General features: G+C 46.6%; 2 protein-coding genes and 1 long non-coding RNA gene across 5 annotated transcripts; 2 read left to right on the top strand and 1 right to left on the bottom strand.

Moving 5' to 3' along the window:
* Positions 1-976: 976 nt before the first annotated feature.
* Positions 977-2550, top strand: LOC101766790 (5-epiaristolochene 1,3-dihydroxylase). The gene is made up of 2 exons (XM_022826127.1): positions 977-1795; positions 1915-2550. The coding sequence occupies exons 1-2, from the start codon at positions 1040-1042 to the stop codon at positions 2548-2550; spliced, it is 1392 nt and encodes a 463-aa protein (XP_022681862.1). The 5' UTR covers positions 977-1039.
* Positions 2551-8232: 5682 nt separating this feature from the next.
* Positions 8233-9943, top strand: LOC101764061. Of its 3 annotated transcripts, none has more exons than XR_001163894.2 (3): positions 8233-8635; positions 9076-9275; positions 9526-9943. It is a non-coding gene; the product is annotated as an uncharacterized LOC101764061 (long non-coding RNA). The 3 variants fall into 3 exon arrangements; XR_001163893.2 differs by having other exon boundaries at positions 8233-8649; positions 9093-9275; XR_001163892.2 differs by having other exon boundaries at positions 8234-8635; positions 9093-9275.
* Positions 9944-12122: 2179 nt separating this feature from the next.
* LOC101766377 (receptor-like kinase TMK3) lies at positions 12123-13344 on the bottom strand. The gene is made up of 2 exons (XM_012845294.1): positions 12731-13344; positions 12123-12660 (listed from the first exon to the last, which is right to left on the bottom strand). The coding sequence occupies exons 1-2, from the start codon at positions 13342-13344 to the stop codon at positions 12123-12125; spliced, it is 1152 nt and encodes a 383-aa protein (XP_012700748.1).
* Between the last annotated feature and the right edge of the window lie 1926 nt (positions 13345-15270).

Raw genomic sequence — 15270 nt, 5'->3', positions numbered from 1 at the left:
GGTACCCATAGTACGGGTGGAGCCTCCACCCAGTACTAAAGGCCCTCAGGCACATTTAATACCGGGTGGAGGCTCCACCCGGTACTAATGAGTGAACTTTAGTACCGGTTGGAGCTCCCAACCGGTATTAAAGGGGTCACAGAGGGGGCTTCTAGGGAACTAGCCGTTAGAACCGGTACTAATGCTCACATTAGTACCAAGTTAAAAATCAACCGGTACTGAACCTCAGGACGAATGCTAAGTTTTTCAGTAGTGTGTTTAAAGCCGGCACATATAGGGGAACTAGCCCATCATACTGATACGCACAATCTGCGTGGCTTGGTACTAGTACTAGTCATGAATTAAGTAAAACTCCCCTTCAATGTATCTCCTCATCTCCTTAACTATGATTCTGATTGCCCATTCCAGCACTGAGACGTACTGGATCCAATGTCCCGGCTTGGAACAGGGCCAAGCTGACCATGGCACTATCATTAACAATCGCTAGTTCCGAGTCAGAACTTCTGACTGAACACATTTCCTTTGGCGTACGAAGAGAAAAGCTCTGACTAATTGTATGCTTCTGACTAATTGTATATACTCAACCTTTGACACCAATTTAAATATCTACGAGAGAATATAATCGGTGTACTAGTCAATATCCATGTTACGCATGTCCTCACATACGATTTGCGAGCTCATTATTTGAATCCTTCCAGTTCATGCTCTTGATAGCCGCCAGAGAACAGGTCCATCAGCTTCTCCAGTAGTGCATGTAGCCTGGCCATCTATAAATAGCCTGGGCACCTAAATTCTCGTTGCACATGCAAACACAAACTGGCTTACTCTAGCTAGAAGTTCTTCGCAGCCAAAAGAAACGAAACCATACGTGAAAACCATGCTGATCTCCTGCTACCTCTTGTTGGCTCTCCTCCCGCTTGTCCTGCTGATCTTCCTCAGGCCACGGCTGCAGCAGAGGCTTCGCAACGAAGCACCACCTCTGAGACTCCCTCCCGGTCCATGGCGGCTCCCCGTCATCGGCAGCCTCCACCACCTCATCATGAACCCGCTCAAGCACCGCGTCCTGGCCGACCTCGCGCGCCGGTGCGACGCCCCAGTCATGTACCTCCGGCTCGGCGAGCTGGACGTGGTGGTCGTGTCGTCCCCGGACGCCGCCCGGGAGGTCATGAAGACGCACGACGTCACCTTCGCGTCGCGAGCGCTGAACGCGACGGCGAGGGCCACGGCCGCCCACGGGCTGGGCCTCGTGATGACGCCGTACGGCGAGCGGTGGCGGCAGCTCCGCAAGGTCTGCGTCGTGGAGCTCCTCAGCACCAAGAGGGTGCGGTCCTTTCGCCCCATACGCGAGGACGAGACCGCCCAGCTCGTCGCCGACATCGCCGCCGCGTGCCCGCCCGGCGGCGAACCCGTGAACATCACCCAGCGGTTAGCCAAGCCCATCGCGGACTCGTCGTTTCGCGCCATGATGGGAGAGCGGTTCAAGTACCGTGACGAGTTCCTGGAGTCCCTCTCCCAGATGGTGAAGATCGGTGCCGGGTTCAACGTAGGCGACATGTTCCCGTCCTCGAGGCTCATGTGCGCCATCAGTGGCACGGTGCGCAAGTCCAGGGCGTTCCACCGCAAGATCTACCAGCTGATAGACTACGCCATCGACCAACATGGGGAGCGGAAAGCGGCAGGGGGCGCCGCCGCCGCCGCCGACGCGGACATGATTGATGTTCTTTTGAGAATCCAGAAGGAAGATAGCCTCGACTACAGCTCTCTCTCCATTGGGACTATCAAAGCCGTCATCCTTGTAGCTACCGCTCTATTCTCCGATTTACATAAGAGCATTTTTTTCTTATTCTTTCGAAAAGGTAGTTTGTTTGTTCCACTAGAAACTAAAATTTAACACCATGCATGCATACCGTGCAGGACTTGTTTGCAGCTGGAAGTGAAACAACATCGACGACTATCAGTTGGGCTATAGCAGAGCTCATGAGGAACCCTAGTGTAATGCAGAAAGTACAAGAGGAGGTTCGGCACGCAGTGCAAGACAAGTCGAGAGTAAGCGAAGATGACTTGGTTAACTTCCATTATCTAAAACTCGTCATCAAGGAAACTCTAAGGTTGCACCCAGCAGCACCCCTGCTCATCCCAAGAGAGTGCCAGGAGCCATGCCAGATTCTTGGGTACGATGTTCCGAAAGGCACGTATGTCTTTGTGAACGCATGGGCCATTGGCAGGGACCCGAAATATTGGGACGAACCCGAAGCCTTCAAGCCAGAGCGATTTGAAGGGGTCGCATTCGACTACACTGGCACCGACTTCCGATACATACCATTCGGAGCTGGTAGAAGGATTTGCCCGGGCGCGGCGTTCTCCTTGGCAAACATAGAGCTCATTCTCGCCACGCTTATCTTCCACTTCGACTGGAAGTTTCCGGCTGGAGTCATGCCAGGCGATGTGGACCTAACGGAGGAGATGGGCGTCACCGTGCGTCCCAAGAGGGACCTGTACATGCACGCGAGCGTGCGTGTGCCACTGCCTGCGAGGGAGCCCTTGATTTGAGAACTCGCCTGCGTGTGGTGATCCTGCATGCGTCGGACTACTGCACCCAAAGCCCTGAAGCAGCACTCTAGCTTGTAATCTGTGGTGTGTTAATGTGTGTTATGTAACCACAGAGATGATTTGATCCTGTCATGTCTATATACGTTGGACATGATGCCGTGTGTGTGACAGGGCTGTGAGCGTATTGTTGTGTGCCACGAAACGTATAGTTAGGATGATCTGGAAATATGTTGTGAACATGTTGTGTTGGACAGATCATTGGTCCAACTGTGTCATGTACGTACACAAAATCTATAATAAAAATAACGAAAACAATTGAAAATCTTTCCTCACCTAATTTAGACACATCGTAACTCTCACGTTGGACCTACATTTCGGAGTGGAGGGGAGGAGGATTGGGTGCAGAACCATATAAAATCCACGTTTTTAGAGAGTGTCATTTCTGCCAAAACAACCGAACTTTTCTCACCCGGTCCGTGAGTTACCCACCCGCGGGCCCACTCCTGCCCAGTCCTGCGAGCTGCCGCCCCCCGGCAGCGGAGGCGGTGGCCTAATGTCCGGAAGGGGGCAGACACGTCTGCGTGATGCGGCAGCGACGACCCGCCTTGGCACCATCCTTCCCTCCCCATCCACCCGCCATCCGCACAGACCAGTGCTCGGGTTCGTCGAGCGGTTGGCGGTGCTCGGGTTCGGTGAGCGGGTTGGTGGAACGACACTCACACCAGGTGAGCTGTTCTCTTGCATGCGGTGTGCTTGAGGTGCATGATATGAACCCGCTAGGGTTGATTCCCGATCTTTCGATGAGAGAGGCGTGGATAACTCGATTGGTGGATGGAGACGACGTTCACGGCCCGACTACAGCCTTCCAAGCTGCGCCTTAGCAACCGATACACCACCTCCAATGGCTGCCGCGATCTTGTGGAGCGCGTCACCCGGCCACTAGGGCACTCGTCCTGCAAGCAATCGAAGAACAAGCAAGAACAAGTAGAACAAGCAACTCAATTGCAAATATGGAGATGTAAACCAATCTGAACTCACAAAGTTGGGGTTCCGAATCAAGTAGAACGGATGGTCTAGTCGACACACGCGTCTACAAGGAAGTAGCAATGGCTAAACTTTCAACAAAACAAAACCCCATCTATTCGTGGCGGCTCTAATCCTTATTAATACCTAGGAGGACGACCAGGGGGGGGTTGGGGTCGTGCTCCAACCCTAGGACACGTCCCTAATGGACCCAACTTGATACACGGCCCATCGGGCCAAAATAAGGCGACGCAGCACCTGTGGACAGAAAACCTCTCGGTAGTATTTCGATGATTACGGCCGACTCCGAATAGATATGGATATGAGTCCAGATCCATATCAAAATAGATTTCATAAGGATTCCAAGGAGTACTTGAACGCCTAAAACGGAGTCCGGATGAGGTCGTGGCGGCCGTTGCAAGTTGACACAGAGCTGCAGTCCGAATCCAGCCCCAAAACGTGTTGGATTGGAACTCTTTCTTTTCTTGGGGCAAAAGTGACGTGGTGGTCTGGTGGAGGACGTTAGGAATACTTGGACTTGGCCCCCAATCTACTTCTTTGGTCCTCCATGCCTTCCATGTGTGTTTAACACTATTTTTGATCCATGTATGTATTTCTGAAATTGACAACGAATACACATCATGGTGCAGCATCAATTCATCAAATGTGTCACATATAATTATGATAAAGAATTGTTTCACCTCGGAGTCAAAAGATGCCAATATGGTTGTATCCGAGCATGTGATGTCCTCATCATTCTCCCCTTCTTGGCTGCAAGTCGTCCTCGACTTGCTCCAATGGCATTCTGAGGTGATTGTGTTGATGTTGGAGCACGGAGAGACGGCCATGCTGCATGGCCACAACCAGTAATGCTCCCCTTCTTTGGTCTTACCCTGTTGCATATGGGAAAAACTAGAAAAACTTTGCAAGACATTATTAGTGTTAGTGCAGCCCTCTATTTGATCATGGTATTGTAGTCCAAAAGGATATTTCAGAGTGGAGCAAACATAAACTTTATGCACCAAATATTCTCCTTTGCTATCATATTTGCCAATTGCATGAAGCAAACAATGATTAAAACTTGGCAAACCAGAACTAAATTGAAGTTTCTCTTTTAGACAATTTAGATTACACAAAACATCAAATTCAATGTAACCCAAAGTATTTAAAGAGGATAGCAAATTCAGTTCATCTTGTGCACAAGTAATAGGATGAAAAAGCTTATCTTCAGCACATTTGTATGATTCCAAACCAAAAGTATCACACTTATTCACTACTTGTGGTATAGGAGTAAAAGAATCATCAGCACACAAGTCCTCTTTATCATAAGGAACAGCAAGTAATTCATTTTGTGACAAAGGAAAAACAGCAATGGGTTCCACTATTTGTTGCTCTTCATTAGCATGGAGAGTGGACAAATTTTGGATATAATGGGTCACATCATTCTTGCAAGTATTTACAGATAAAAGAATCTCCTTTTCAGCATTGAGAGCAAGACAATACAATTGAGCAAGATGCATGCATGATTTGCTAATTAACAAAGTTCGAATTTCAGAATTGAGCCCTCTCATAAACCTACTCATCACATCTTCCATGCATTCATCTAATCCACCATACATGATACAAATTTTAAAATCATGGAAGTATTGTTTCACAGTCCTACTACCTTGCCTCAAGTTGTCTAATTTAGCAAGCAAATAATCAGCATAATATTCAGGAATGAATGCATCTCTAAAAAGAAATTTAAAGTCTTCCCAAGATTCTAGAACTTTCTTACGCCTGCAAATGTGTTTCCATTGTAGCAAGGCAAATTCAGTCAAAATATTAGAGGCAATATAAATCTTTTGTTTCTCGGACAGGTCATGCTCATCAAATTCATTATCTACTTTTATCTCCCAATCAATGTAAGCTTTAGGATCAAACTTACCATCATATAACGGCAAGTGTTGAATAACACCCTGAATATGAGAGTCTAGTTTCATCAGCTCCAAAATCTCCGTATCACCTGCCATGGTTAGTAGGAAACAAGAAACACAAAAATAATATGTATCCTCCTGTCAACTACTATGATATGTTGGTTGTAATTCTCTCAAACTCAACTTGTAAAAACCAGCCCTTACAAGTTCTTACCAAGCCAAACAGGAGGTGACGGCAACCAACAAGTCTACAACCGTGGAGTGAAGTGTATCGGTGCCGCAGCAACAAAAAACCTGTCAAGTTGTAGTCGAATATGTGGAGCTGTAGGTGGGCTTAAGCAAGGAAATATACTAGCACCACGTTAGTCACAAAAGCAAGCTGAATAATAGTTCAACGGTGGTACTGTGCTGGTCCTAGCCTAGACCGTGCTAGAGACGCGAGCCTGGACACAAAGGAAGTCACAACACACCACCGGAAAACAATAGGGAAGCACAACGAACAGCCCCTTTTCTTCCTATTTTTTTTGTCTTTCTTTTCTTCTTTTTTTTCTTCTGTTTTTTTTTCTTCTTTTTTTTTTCAGGGGATCCTCAAATCTGATTATATGAACAAAAGGACTTCACAAGAGTCACACACCATACAAACTTTTGCCAAAACGATAGAAATCAGATTTGGACTCAAGATAGCAACAAGGCAGCTGTCAATTCAGACTCCAAACCGATTCCAACTCGAACTCAGCACCACGCGCGATTCGGTCTTAAACAAACTCGGAGTCCTACTCGGACTTGAGCACAAATATGTATTCAGATTCAGCCAACAAAAGGTTTTATATGGTAGCACACGGCTGTGACTAGAACGTGACAAGAACTCGAAACTCTAAAGGACTAAAACTAAGACCAGCAACTCGACACAACCGATGCAACCAAAAACTCAACAAGCCCTAACTATGCAGTGCTAGCAAAGGCTCAAAGGGTTTATAGGATTGCGAGTAAACTAATCTACTAATTTTTTGGCTTTTTCTGGACTATAGGAAATTAAAAACAGCAAAGAACTAGAAGTCTCTAACCGATAAACCTTGCTCTTAATCACGGCCCGACTACAGCCTTCCAAGCTGCGCCTTAGCAACCGATACACCACCTCCAATGGCTGCCGCGATCTTGTGGAGCGCGTCACCCGGCCACTAGGGCACTCGTCCTGCAAGCAATCGAAGAACAAGCAAGAACAAGTAGAACAAGCAACTCAATTGCAAATATGGAGATGTAAACCAATCTGAACTCACAAAGTTGGGGTTCCGAATCAAGTAGAACGGATGGTCTAGTCGACACACGCGTCTACAAGGAAGTAGCAATGGCTAAACTTTCAACAAAACAAAACCCCATCTATTCGTGGCAGCTCTAATCCTTATTAATACCTAGGAGGACGACCAGGGGGGTGTTGGGGTCGTGCTCCAACCCTAGGACACGTCCCTAATGGACCCAACTTGATACACGGCCCATCGGGCCAAAATAAGGCGACGCAGCACCTGTGGACAGAAAACCTCTCGGTAGTATTTCGATGATTACGGCCGACTCCGAATAGATATGGATATGAGTCCAGATCCATATCAAAATAGATTTCATAAGGATTCCAAGGAGTACTTGAACGCCTAAAACGGAGTCCGGATGAGGTCGTGGCGGCCGTTGCAAGTTGACACAGAGCTGCAGTCCGAATCCAGCCCCAAAACGTGTTGGATTGGAACTCTTTCTTTTCTTGGGGCAAAAGTGACGTGGTGGCCTGGTGGAGGACGTTAGGAATACTTGGACTTGGCCCCCAATCTACTTCTTTGGTCCTCCATGCCTTCCATGTGTGTTTAACACTATTTTTGATCCATGTATGTATTTCTGAAATTGACAACGAATACACATCATGGTGCAGCATCAATTCATCAAATGTGTCACATATAATTATGATAAAGAATTGTTTCACCTCGGAGTCAAAAGATGCCAATATGGTTGTATCCGAGCATGTGATGTCCTCATCAGTGCAGAAGGCCGGGAGGAGAAGCTCGAGCGATCGGGATTGATGGGCGTCGAGCACTCGGGATTACAGTGGCTTTGGACCTTCGGTGGAGTGCTAATACAGGATATAATCACAAGTTATTTCACAAATTCTTCAGTCACTGAAAATATATTTCTCATGACGTGAGGTAGAAAAACGTCTTCTTTGTCACCTTTAGATACGCATGAGGTGATGCTATTTCTTGTCAACACTGTGTATTACTGACAAAAACAAGCAGATTACATATCATTTTAGTTGAGGCACTTCAAATTATCCATGAATAAACTAAAACGAAAACGAAAACGTTCTCAGTTCTCATTCTCAAACTAGATTTTCCATTCATGTTCGAATCGAAAATCTCAAAATGATTGTCAGTGCACCACGTTGTCAAAAAGAAAAAAGAAAGAAAGCTGATGATATCTACATTTTACCGGTACAATGGAATTGTTTTCTCTACCCGTAAAAAATGCAATTGCTTTCTATAGATGTAAAAATGTAATTGCTTTCTGTAGGGAAAAAATGACTTATTTTTTAGGAAGCCAAACATTTTTTTAAGTCGTCAATTTTCTGCCTTTTGGTATGCAGTTACCCAACACAAATTGGTTAAGAAACCCAGCTCGGACCGATGGCAAATCGGGAAATCACCCAACCCTCGCAGCCCGGAGGCCCCGGCTTTGACCTAAATGCCCCTCCCCTCTCATCCCTTCCACCCCCGTCTTCCACCATTGCCCCTCGGCCTCCCCGTCCCGGCCTCCCCCAATTTCTTCCTCTCTTTGCCCTCCGCGCTGCCACCACCCTGCCCCTGCACGGCCTTCAAATCCGCCCGCTGTTTCCCGCCCTCCTCCCTTCGCGCGCAGCAGCTCGCTCACCTCGCCGCGCCGGCGCGGCGGGGCGCCGTTCGGTGGGTGGGTCTCGCTTCTTGGATCTCGCGGGAGGCCCTGCCTTCCTGGTTTTGCGTTCTCCGCGTCTCTTGGTGATTCGGACTGCTTGCTGGATGGTGATGGCTGTGACTAGTTCCGGGGTGATGGCTCCGTGAAGATTGGATTGGGTTTCCGACAGAGGGGATTGGATCTTGGCGGTGCTGCGAGAGGCCACAACCATATAGCAAAAGGTATTCCATATGAGGTTGGTCTTTCCACTAACATTATATTGTGTTTAAAAAAAACATACACCAAGGGAATGGCTAGCTTGCCAATTTACCGAACTAATGACAGAAATAAATAAGCGGCTCCGGTTAACCCGTACGTAACCGTTATTTTTTCTGCTTTGTTTTGCTGGTATGACTTTGGAAAATAGAACTTAATTTCCTTCTTGAAGAAAAAATGTATCTGTTACTTGTGTGATCGACTAACAATGAAAATATACCTATAATACAAAAGACATCTATAATACATTATTGCAGTTCCCAAGTCTTTTACCAGGTGAACCACAATGTCTCTGAGAAAAATAAACTTCAGTTTAGTGTATATAATTGTTTAGTAGCTATGCGTTTTAACCTTGAATTTTCCTTCCCTTTTTCTCATTTTTGTACCGTTGGCTTGAATCAATGAGCCTGACCTATGCAACAGTCATTGGAATTCTCCTCAAGCTGAAGAGACTCACAAATGGGCATCCGTCAGCGTGCTGGATGGCCACGGGCAACTGGGACAGTGGAGCAGGACGCCATGCTAAACTGTATATGCGTGTTTAGATGTGTGACGAGGACAGGAGCATGTTCCAGATGTGCAAAGATGAGCAGGCATCAAGTGGATGTAAGACTTGGTGAATTGATCTGAAAATTGTTTTGAAACAGAAGACATTTCATATTGTAATTTACTTATCATCATACTTTAGTAGCAATAGCACTTATACATGTGTTGTGTTTCCTTTCACCATGTTAGGGCACTAGGCTCACTGATGACATTATTTTTCTTGGTTGATAGAACAGCATTTACTATTTTTGGAACCCCATTGTTTCTCTTTTTAAAAACCTCTTCATCATCTATGATGTTTGTTCTTCAGGAAGAGGTCAGAAGTAAGCTGGCTGCATTGGAGGTGGGCCATCAAAATGAAATTCAGAGAACAGTTTCTGCATTCGCTCGACTTCAGAAATATGCGGAATCAAGAAAGAGATAGACAGAAGACTAGATGTGCACTTCCAGAGAAGAATGTATGTACCTTTGTAAATGTTTCTTGCATTTCTTGAAGTATGCAATTTCCATGTTTTTACAAATACTAGAGAAAAATTCTATTTGTTTTAATGAGATGTAAAGCATTTGTAGTACTATTCCAATGTCTGTATCCAAAATAGGAGCCGGTTCTCGCAGCAATGAGCTAATCGCTTACTGCATTGTTTAGCAATGCTGATTTCTCTGTTAAATTATTCTGCCTTCATTTATTCTATATTCCAAAGTGAAAAGTGTATGCATTTACAAGGGCATCTGGAACTTGCTTTCAGTGTACTTTATATAATCTGAAGATAAGCCGTACTTGGGTGCACAACTCATCTTTATTAGATTGATTGAAGGATTCACACTGACAACATTTCTAAATTTTTGAGTTCAATGTTGAATGCTCTGTTGAATACTCCTATTACTGTACTGTATCCCTCATAGTCAGGTGATGTGTATTACTTATAAGGACAAGTGCCATTTGTTTTTTCAAGTACACTATATGCTACTCCCTCCGTTCCAAATTGTAGGTCGTTTTCGCTTTTCTAGGTTCATAGATATTATTATGCACTTAGATATAGTGCTAGACATGCATAATAATATTATTATGAACCTAGAAAGTCAAAACGACCTACAATTTGAAACGGATGGAGTAGATGCTTGGGTACAGGTCTGTTTCTTTTGCAGATGTGTATAGTAAATGGTTGTTTGTATCTGTATCTCCGTAAACATGCTTGTGAACGTTTGTTTTATTCAACTATGTATCACCAAGACACCGAGACCCTGTATCTATTCTGTGACCTTGCACTTATTTGTATGAACTAAGAGCAGATATGTTATTTATATTATTTTCTATTACAAGTGTGTTGACACAAGCAAGCAATCACTTTCCTTTCGTCATGGCTGTTGGTTATAGACTGTTGTTCACAACCATTTCATTACTAAAACAATCTCACACCATGTTGGCTATAAACTTGATAAAATTGATTCTTAGGTATCTAAAAAAAGTCATGTTTCCCATGCTCTATGTATTTGCACCAGAAATCTTTTATGCCCGTAGCAACATGCGGGCACGACCCTAGTAAATAAAAAAGCACAAGAAAATGTAAAAATCTGATGGTATAGTAAATAATGTACCTGTGCTGCAACACTACTGTAAAGAAGATAAAATTTCTTATTTGACTTACTCATTCCTTTCTTGATCCTTGAAAGTTTGAACTTTCTTATTTGACACTAGTCTGAATTTCATTCCCAATTTGACACTTCTGTCTATTTTAAAGTTTGAACTTTCTTATTTGACACTAGTCTGAATTCCATTCCCAATTTGACACTTCTGTCTATTTTAAGGACTAACGGTGTTAAGTGTCATTTAAAAACCCATTTTGCCTCTAATGGTGTCATGTAGTTTTGTAGTCCATAATTTCAGAAAGGTGTATTTGTACTTAACGGTATTGTTTGGACGTCATTTTAATAAAGTTGTCATAACCTTTTTTATGCAAGCATGCAGCAAATATTGTGCCAAAACTTAATGAGAAAAAGATTCACAAAATCAAGCATGAAATCAGGTGGTGGTGGAGCCTACCTGACTGCTACCTCGCTTTGTTCTCTTGTGGTTGCTAATTTGCTTACTACTATACCGACTCACTGAACTGATTAGGCTCTGCAACAGCCAACAGTACAAACCTTCCCTCTTTTCTCTACTTGCCTTGCTTGCTTGCTTCACGGCAATGACGCGCCCCGGCTGGTGCCTGGTGGTCTCCTGCTCCCACCCGTGCTGCTCGTGCGACGCGACCATCAGGCAGCTCGACGACTTGGTCTACACGTGAAAAATTTGGCACATGTTCAAGGCAATATCGGGCGTCAGATTCATCCAAACCCTTGGGTTGTTCATTGTTGTAGCCCTAGCTCTGGAGTATCCTGGGTGTCTATTGTATGCCCTACTATAGTAAACATGCTTTGGGTGCAACCTAGCTGGCTGAAGACATTGATGTTGATGCTTAGATGCATCTAGCTACAAGTAAGAAGTTAATCCATACTTCTGAATGTTGATGAGTTGGTGCCCGCGGACAGTGATGATGGTATTCTGATGATGAATGTTTAGAGGGTTCTGTAGGTATCTGTATCTGGGATGCAGCTATATATAGAGTCTCCAAATCAAGTCAAATATTATATATCAGCCATGTTAATAGTGGACAGTAGGACAGAAATTCGAACGTCAAACTGATTTGAAACCTGTTTTTTTAATTAATAAAAGGTGTTTGCATGCATAAAAAATATTTTGAGTGCTGCCTCCATTAGAAACACAAACACTCAGCTTAAAATCGACAGAGAAGCATATATGTGCGTTATTAAAATTGGAGCTTATGATGACAAACAAGAGATCTTACACGCTAATTTCCCTTCCAAAAAATAAGCACAACTGCGATAATGCTAACAATAGTTCCTGCTCTAGACTTTGATGAGGCATCTGCTGAGTCTGAAGATGATGAAGAGCCTCCATTGAGACTGACTACCTTGTCCTGAACCATGATGATTCCTCAAACTCGGGCTGTTCCCATCTGCCGACACATCAACTGACTCCCTAAACTTGGGCAGTTGGCCGGTGAGCCTATTGTTTCTGACATCAACAAGGCTAAGGTTCGGCAATGCCGCGAGCGCATCCGGAATCTCCCCGGTGAGATTGTAGTTGGCCAGGTCAAGCTTCCTAAGCCCTTTCAAGTTGGCAATGACCGGTGATATTGTCCCTGACAAGTTGTAGCTCGTCAGGCCGAGAATCTCTACATCTGACATGTCGCATATCACGCCCACCCAGCCACTGCAGGGTTCGTTCCCCGTCCATGACCTTGCGAGATGAAGCGGGTAACCAAACCCCTCGGCCACCTGGAGCAGAGTGCTCACCTGCGCGTCGCATGGCCCGGGTTTTTCCAAGCAGAACCCGTTGCCGGCGACCACGGCGGACGCGAACACCGGCACCGGGCCCTGGTCCCTGGAAGTGGTTGTAGTTATACTTGTAGGATAGGGACATGTTCGTCAGGCTCGCCATCTTGCCCAGAGACGCCGGTATGACGCCGGTGAGATTGTTGTGGGACAGGCGCAGCGTCCTGATCGACGTGAGGTTCGAGACCAGGGCCGCCGCCGGGAAGGCGCAGGTGAGGTTGGTGTTGGAGGCGGAGAAGGTGTGGAGGGAAGGGCAACCGAAGATGGCGGCAGGGAACGGCCACGACGGCAGGGGGAGACCGTCGATGCTAAGGCTCAGCAGCGCGGGAGTCGCGCGGAGGAAGTCCCCGGGGAGGGAGGTGAAGGCGTTGCCGTCGAGGGAGAGGCGGGTGAGGGCGGGGGATCGGAGCGGCGGGACAGCGCCGGAGAGGGCGTTGCCCTGGAGCTGGAGCGACTCGGGCGCGGTGAGGTTGGAGATGGAGGACGGCAGCGTCCCCGCCAGGCCTTGCCCCGCAAGGTCGATGGCGGTGACGCGGCCGGCAGCGGAGCAGGTGACGCCCTTGAAGGAGCAAGCGTCGCCGCCGGCGGTCCAGGTGGAGGGCAGCTTCGCGAGGGATCGAACGAGGTCGGCGATGACGTCGGCGTCGGATGAGGATCCGATTCCCGCCGCAGCAGCAGCAGCAATGCAGCACGAGAGGAGGGAGACCAGGAAATGCTTGATCTTCCTCCCCATGATGGTAGGATTCTTGGTTGCCTTGCCTCGGCATAGAGCGCGGTGGCTCGAGGCGGCGCGATGCGTGGTCTCGTCCCAATCCGCGTGCGGTGATTTGGCTCCGCGTCCCCGCCTGTTCCTCCGGTGTGCTGCTGACGGCTTTGTTTGTGCTGCGGAGTAAATTTTGCCACACAGCTTGCGGACAATCTGTCACAGCACAGTTCACTTCCAACGCAAACATTCACTACTCATGTGAGAAAAGATAGCATATCAAACAACTCCATTAATGCTGTTGGAGGTGCATAAAAACCATCACTGGTGACAGGAGAGCATCATCTTGAGTTATTCCCTTCGTTTTGCATCGGATATTCTTTTTAAATATTCACAGCCAACGCTACTGGAGAAAGCATTTTCAGTCCACCCCAAATCTAGCATTAGTATCGGATCAGACTTTGGCCGATATATTTGAGAAGGGATGTTTTCCTTTTGAATTCACATGTGGATAATTTTTTAGTTTCGATTGGTGTACTACTAATGTCTACCTTTAGTACCGTTGGTGTTAGCATCTCGCACTAAATCATCGAAGGCCTTTAGTATTACCACCTGGTACTGAAGACTTTCGATACCTGCCATCCACCCGACTTTGGTCGGTATATTTGGGGTGGATGAAAATGGTTTCTCTTGTAGTGATATATCATGTGTTATAAAATATGCTACATGTAATTCAACTATCACATACTTCTCAAACAAAGAAATTGGCACGTCGTTTCAAAAAAAAGAAATTGGCACGTGCATCATTCATGTTCCGTGCAACTATCAGGGTACATTACTTCTAAAACGAAAATTGTCATGTAAGAATTTGTCACATGCGTCCTGTTTTTATTAAATATTGTCACGTACAAAATTGACTGGAACACTACCTATCATGTCAGGAGACCTAGATTTTCAGTTGCTGCAAAATCTGGGATGTCATGTACAAAATTGACTGGACACCTATCACGTCAGGAGACCTAGAATCAGTTGCTGCAAAATCTGGGATGTCACGTACAAAATTGACTGGACACCTATCACGTTAGGAGAAAAGCTCATCATCAAGGAAACTTTAAGGTTGCACACACCAGGAGCTCTCCTACTCCCTAGAGAGTGTCAGGAGGCGTGTGAGATCCTTGGATACGATGTCATGTGCTAAAGGGTACGATTGTCCTTGTGAATGCGTGGGCCATCTGTAGGGACCCGAAATACTAGGACGAACCCGAGGTTTTCAAGCCCTGGGCATGTTTGGTTTGAGTTGCTTATTATAAGCAACTTAAAGTTGCTTATAATTACTTATTTGGAGTTGCTTATTTTTAGTCTAAGCTGTTTGGATACCCTCACTTATGAGCATTGAATGAGGTAGAAATTGTCATATTTACCCCTTTGTTACTACCTCTCCTCTTTGCCTCCCCACGCTTCTCCCTGCACACGCCCGATCCACAACACGCCCATCACCGATGCGGAGGAAGAACGCCGGCATGGGGGGCGAGCTCGGCTCGGGAGCCTCCGGGCCCGCGTAGCGGGCTGCGTCGGGAGCGGAGGCCGGCGGCGGAGGCGGGGCGGGTGCGGCGGGCGGAGGCGGGGCGGCGGCGGCGGCGGGGCGGGAGGGGCGGGCGGAGGCGGGGCGGCAGCGGCGGCGGCGGCGGGCTGGGGCGGCGACGGCGGGCGGGCCGGGGCGGGAGCGGGGATCCGGTGACAGGAGGAGAGAGGGAGAGGAGTACGGTGCATTGAATGAGAGCAGGAGGTGTAAAGTGCACCTTTTAGTCCCCATAAGCAACCTAAGAGTTGCTTATTTGCTTATAATAAGCAACTCCATAAGCAAAAGTGATTGGTTCCATAAGCAACTTATTTGCTTATTTTAAGTTGCTTATACATAAGCAACTCAAACCAAACAGGCCCAATCGAAGAGGGCAC

The sequence above is a fragment of the Setaria italica genome, chromosome IV (assembly GCF_000263155.2).
Source record: "Setaria italica strain Yugu1 chromosome IV, Setaria_italica_v2.0, whole genome shotgun sequence".
Taxonomy (NCBI): Eukaryota; Viridiplantae; Streptophyta; class Magnoliopsida; order Poales; family Poaceae; genus Setaria; species Setaria italica.
Note: the sequence above shows the minus strand (reverse complement) of the source record. Positions and strands in the feature narration are given on the sequence as shown.

Bases quoted from the DNA above. Each gene is read 5' to 3' on its own strand.
- LOC101766790 (XM_022826127.1), top strand. From the start codon at position 1,040: ATGAACCCGCTCAAGCACCGCGTCCTGGCCGACCTCGCGCGCCGGTGC. The intron at 1,796-1,914 runs GTAGCTACCGCT...CATACCGTGCAG, and splicing joins CTATCAAAGCCGTCATCCTT to GACTTGTTTGCAGCTGGAAG.
- LOC101766377 (XM_012845294.1), bottom strand. From the start codon at position 13,344: ATGGGGAGGAAGATCAAGCATTTCCTGGTCTCCCTCCTCTCGTGCTGC. The intron at 12,661-12,730 runs GTCTCTGGGCAA...AACCACTTCCAG, and splicing joins CTCACCGGCGTCATACCGGC to GGACCAGGGCCCGGTGCCGG.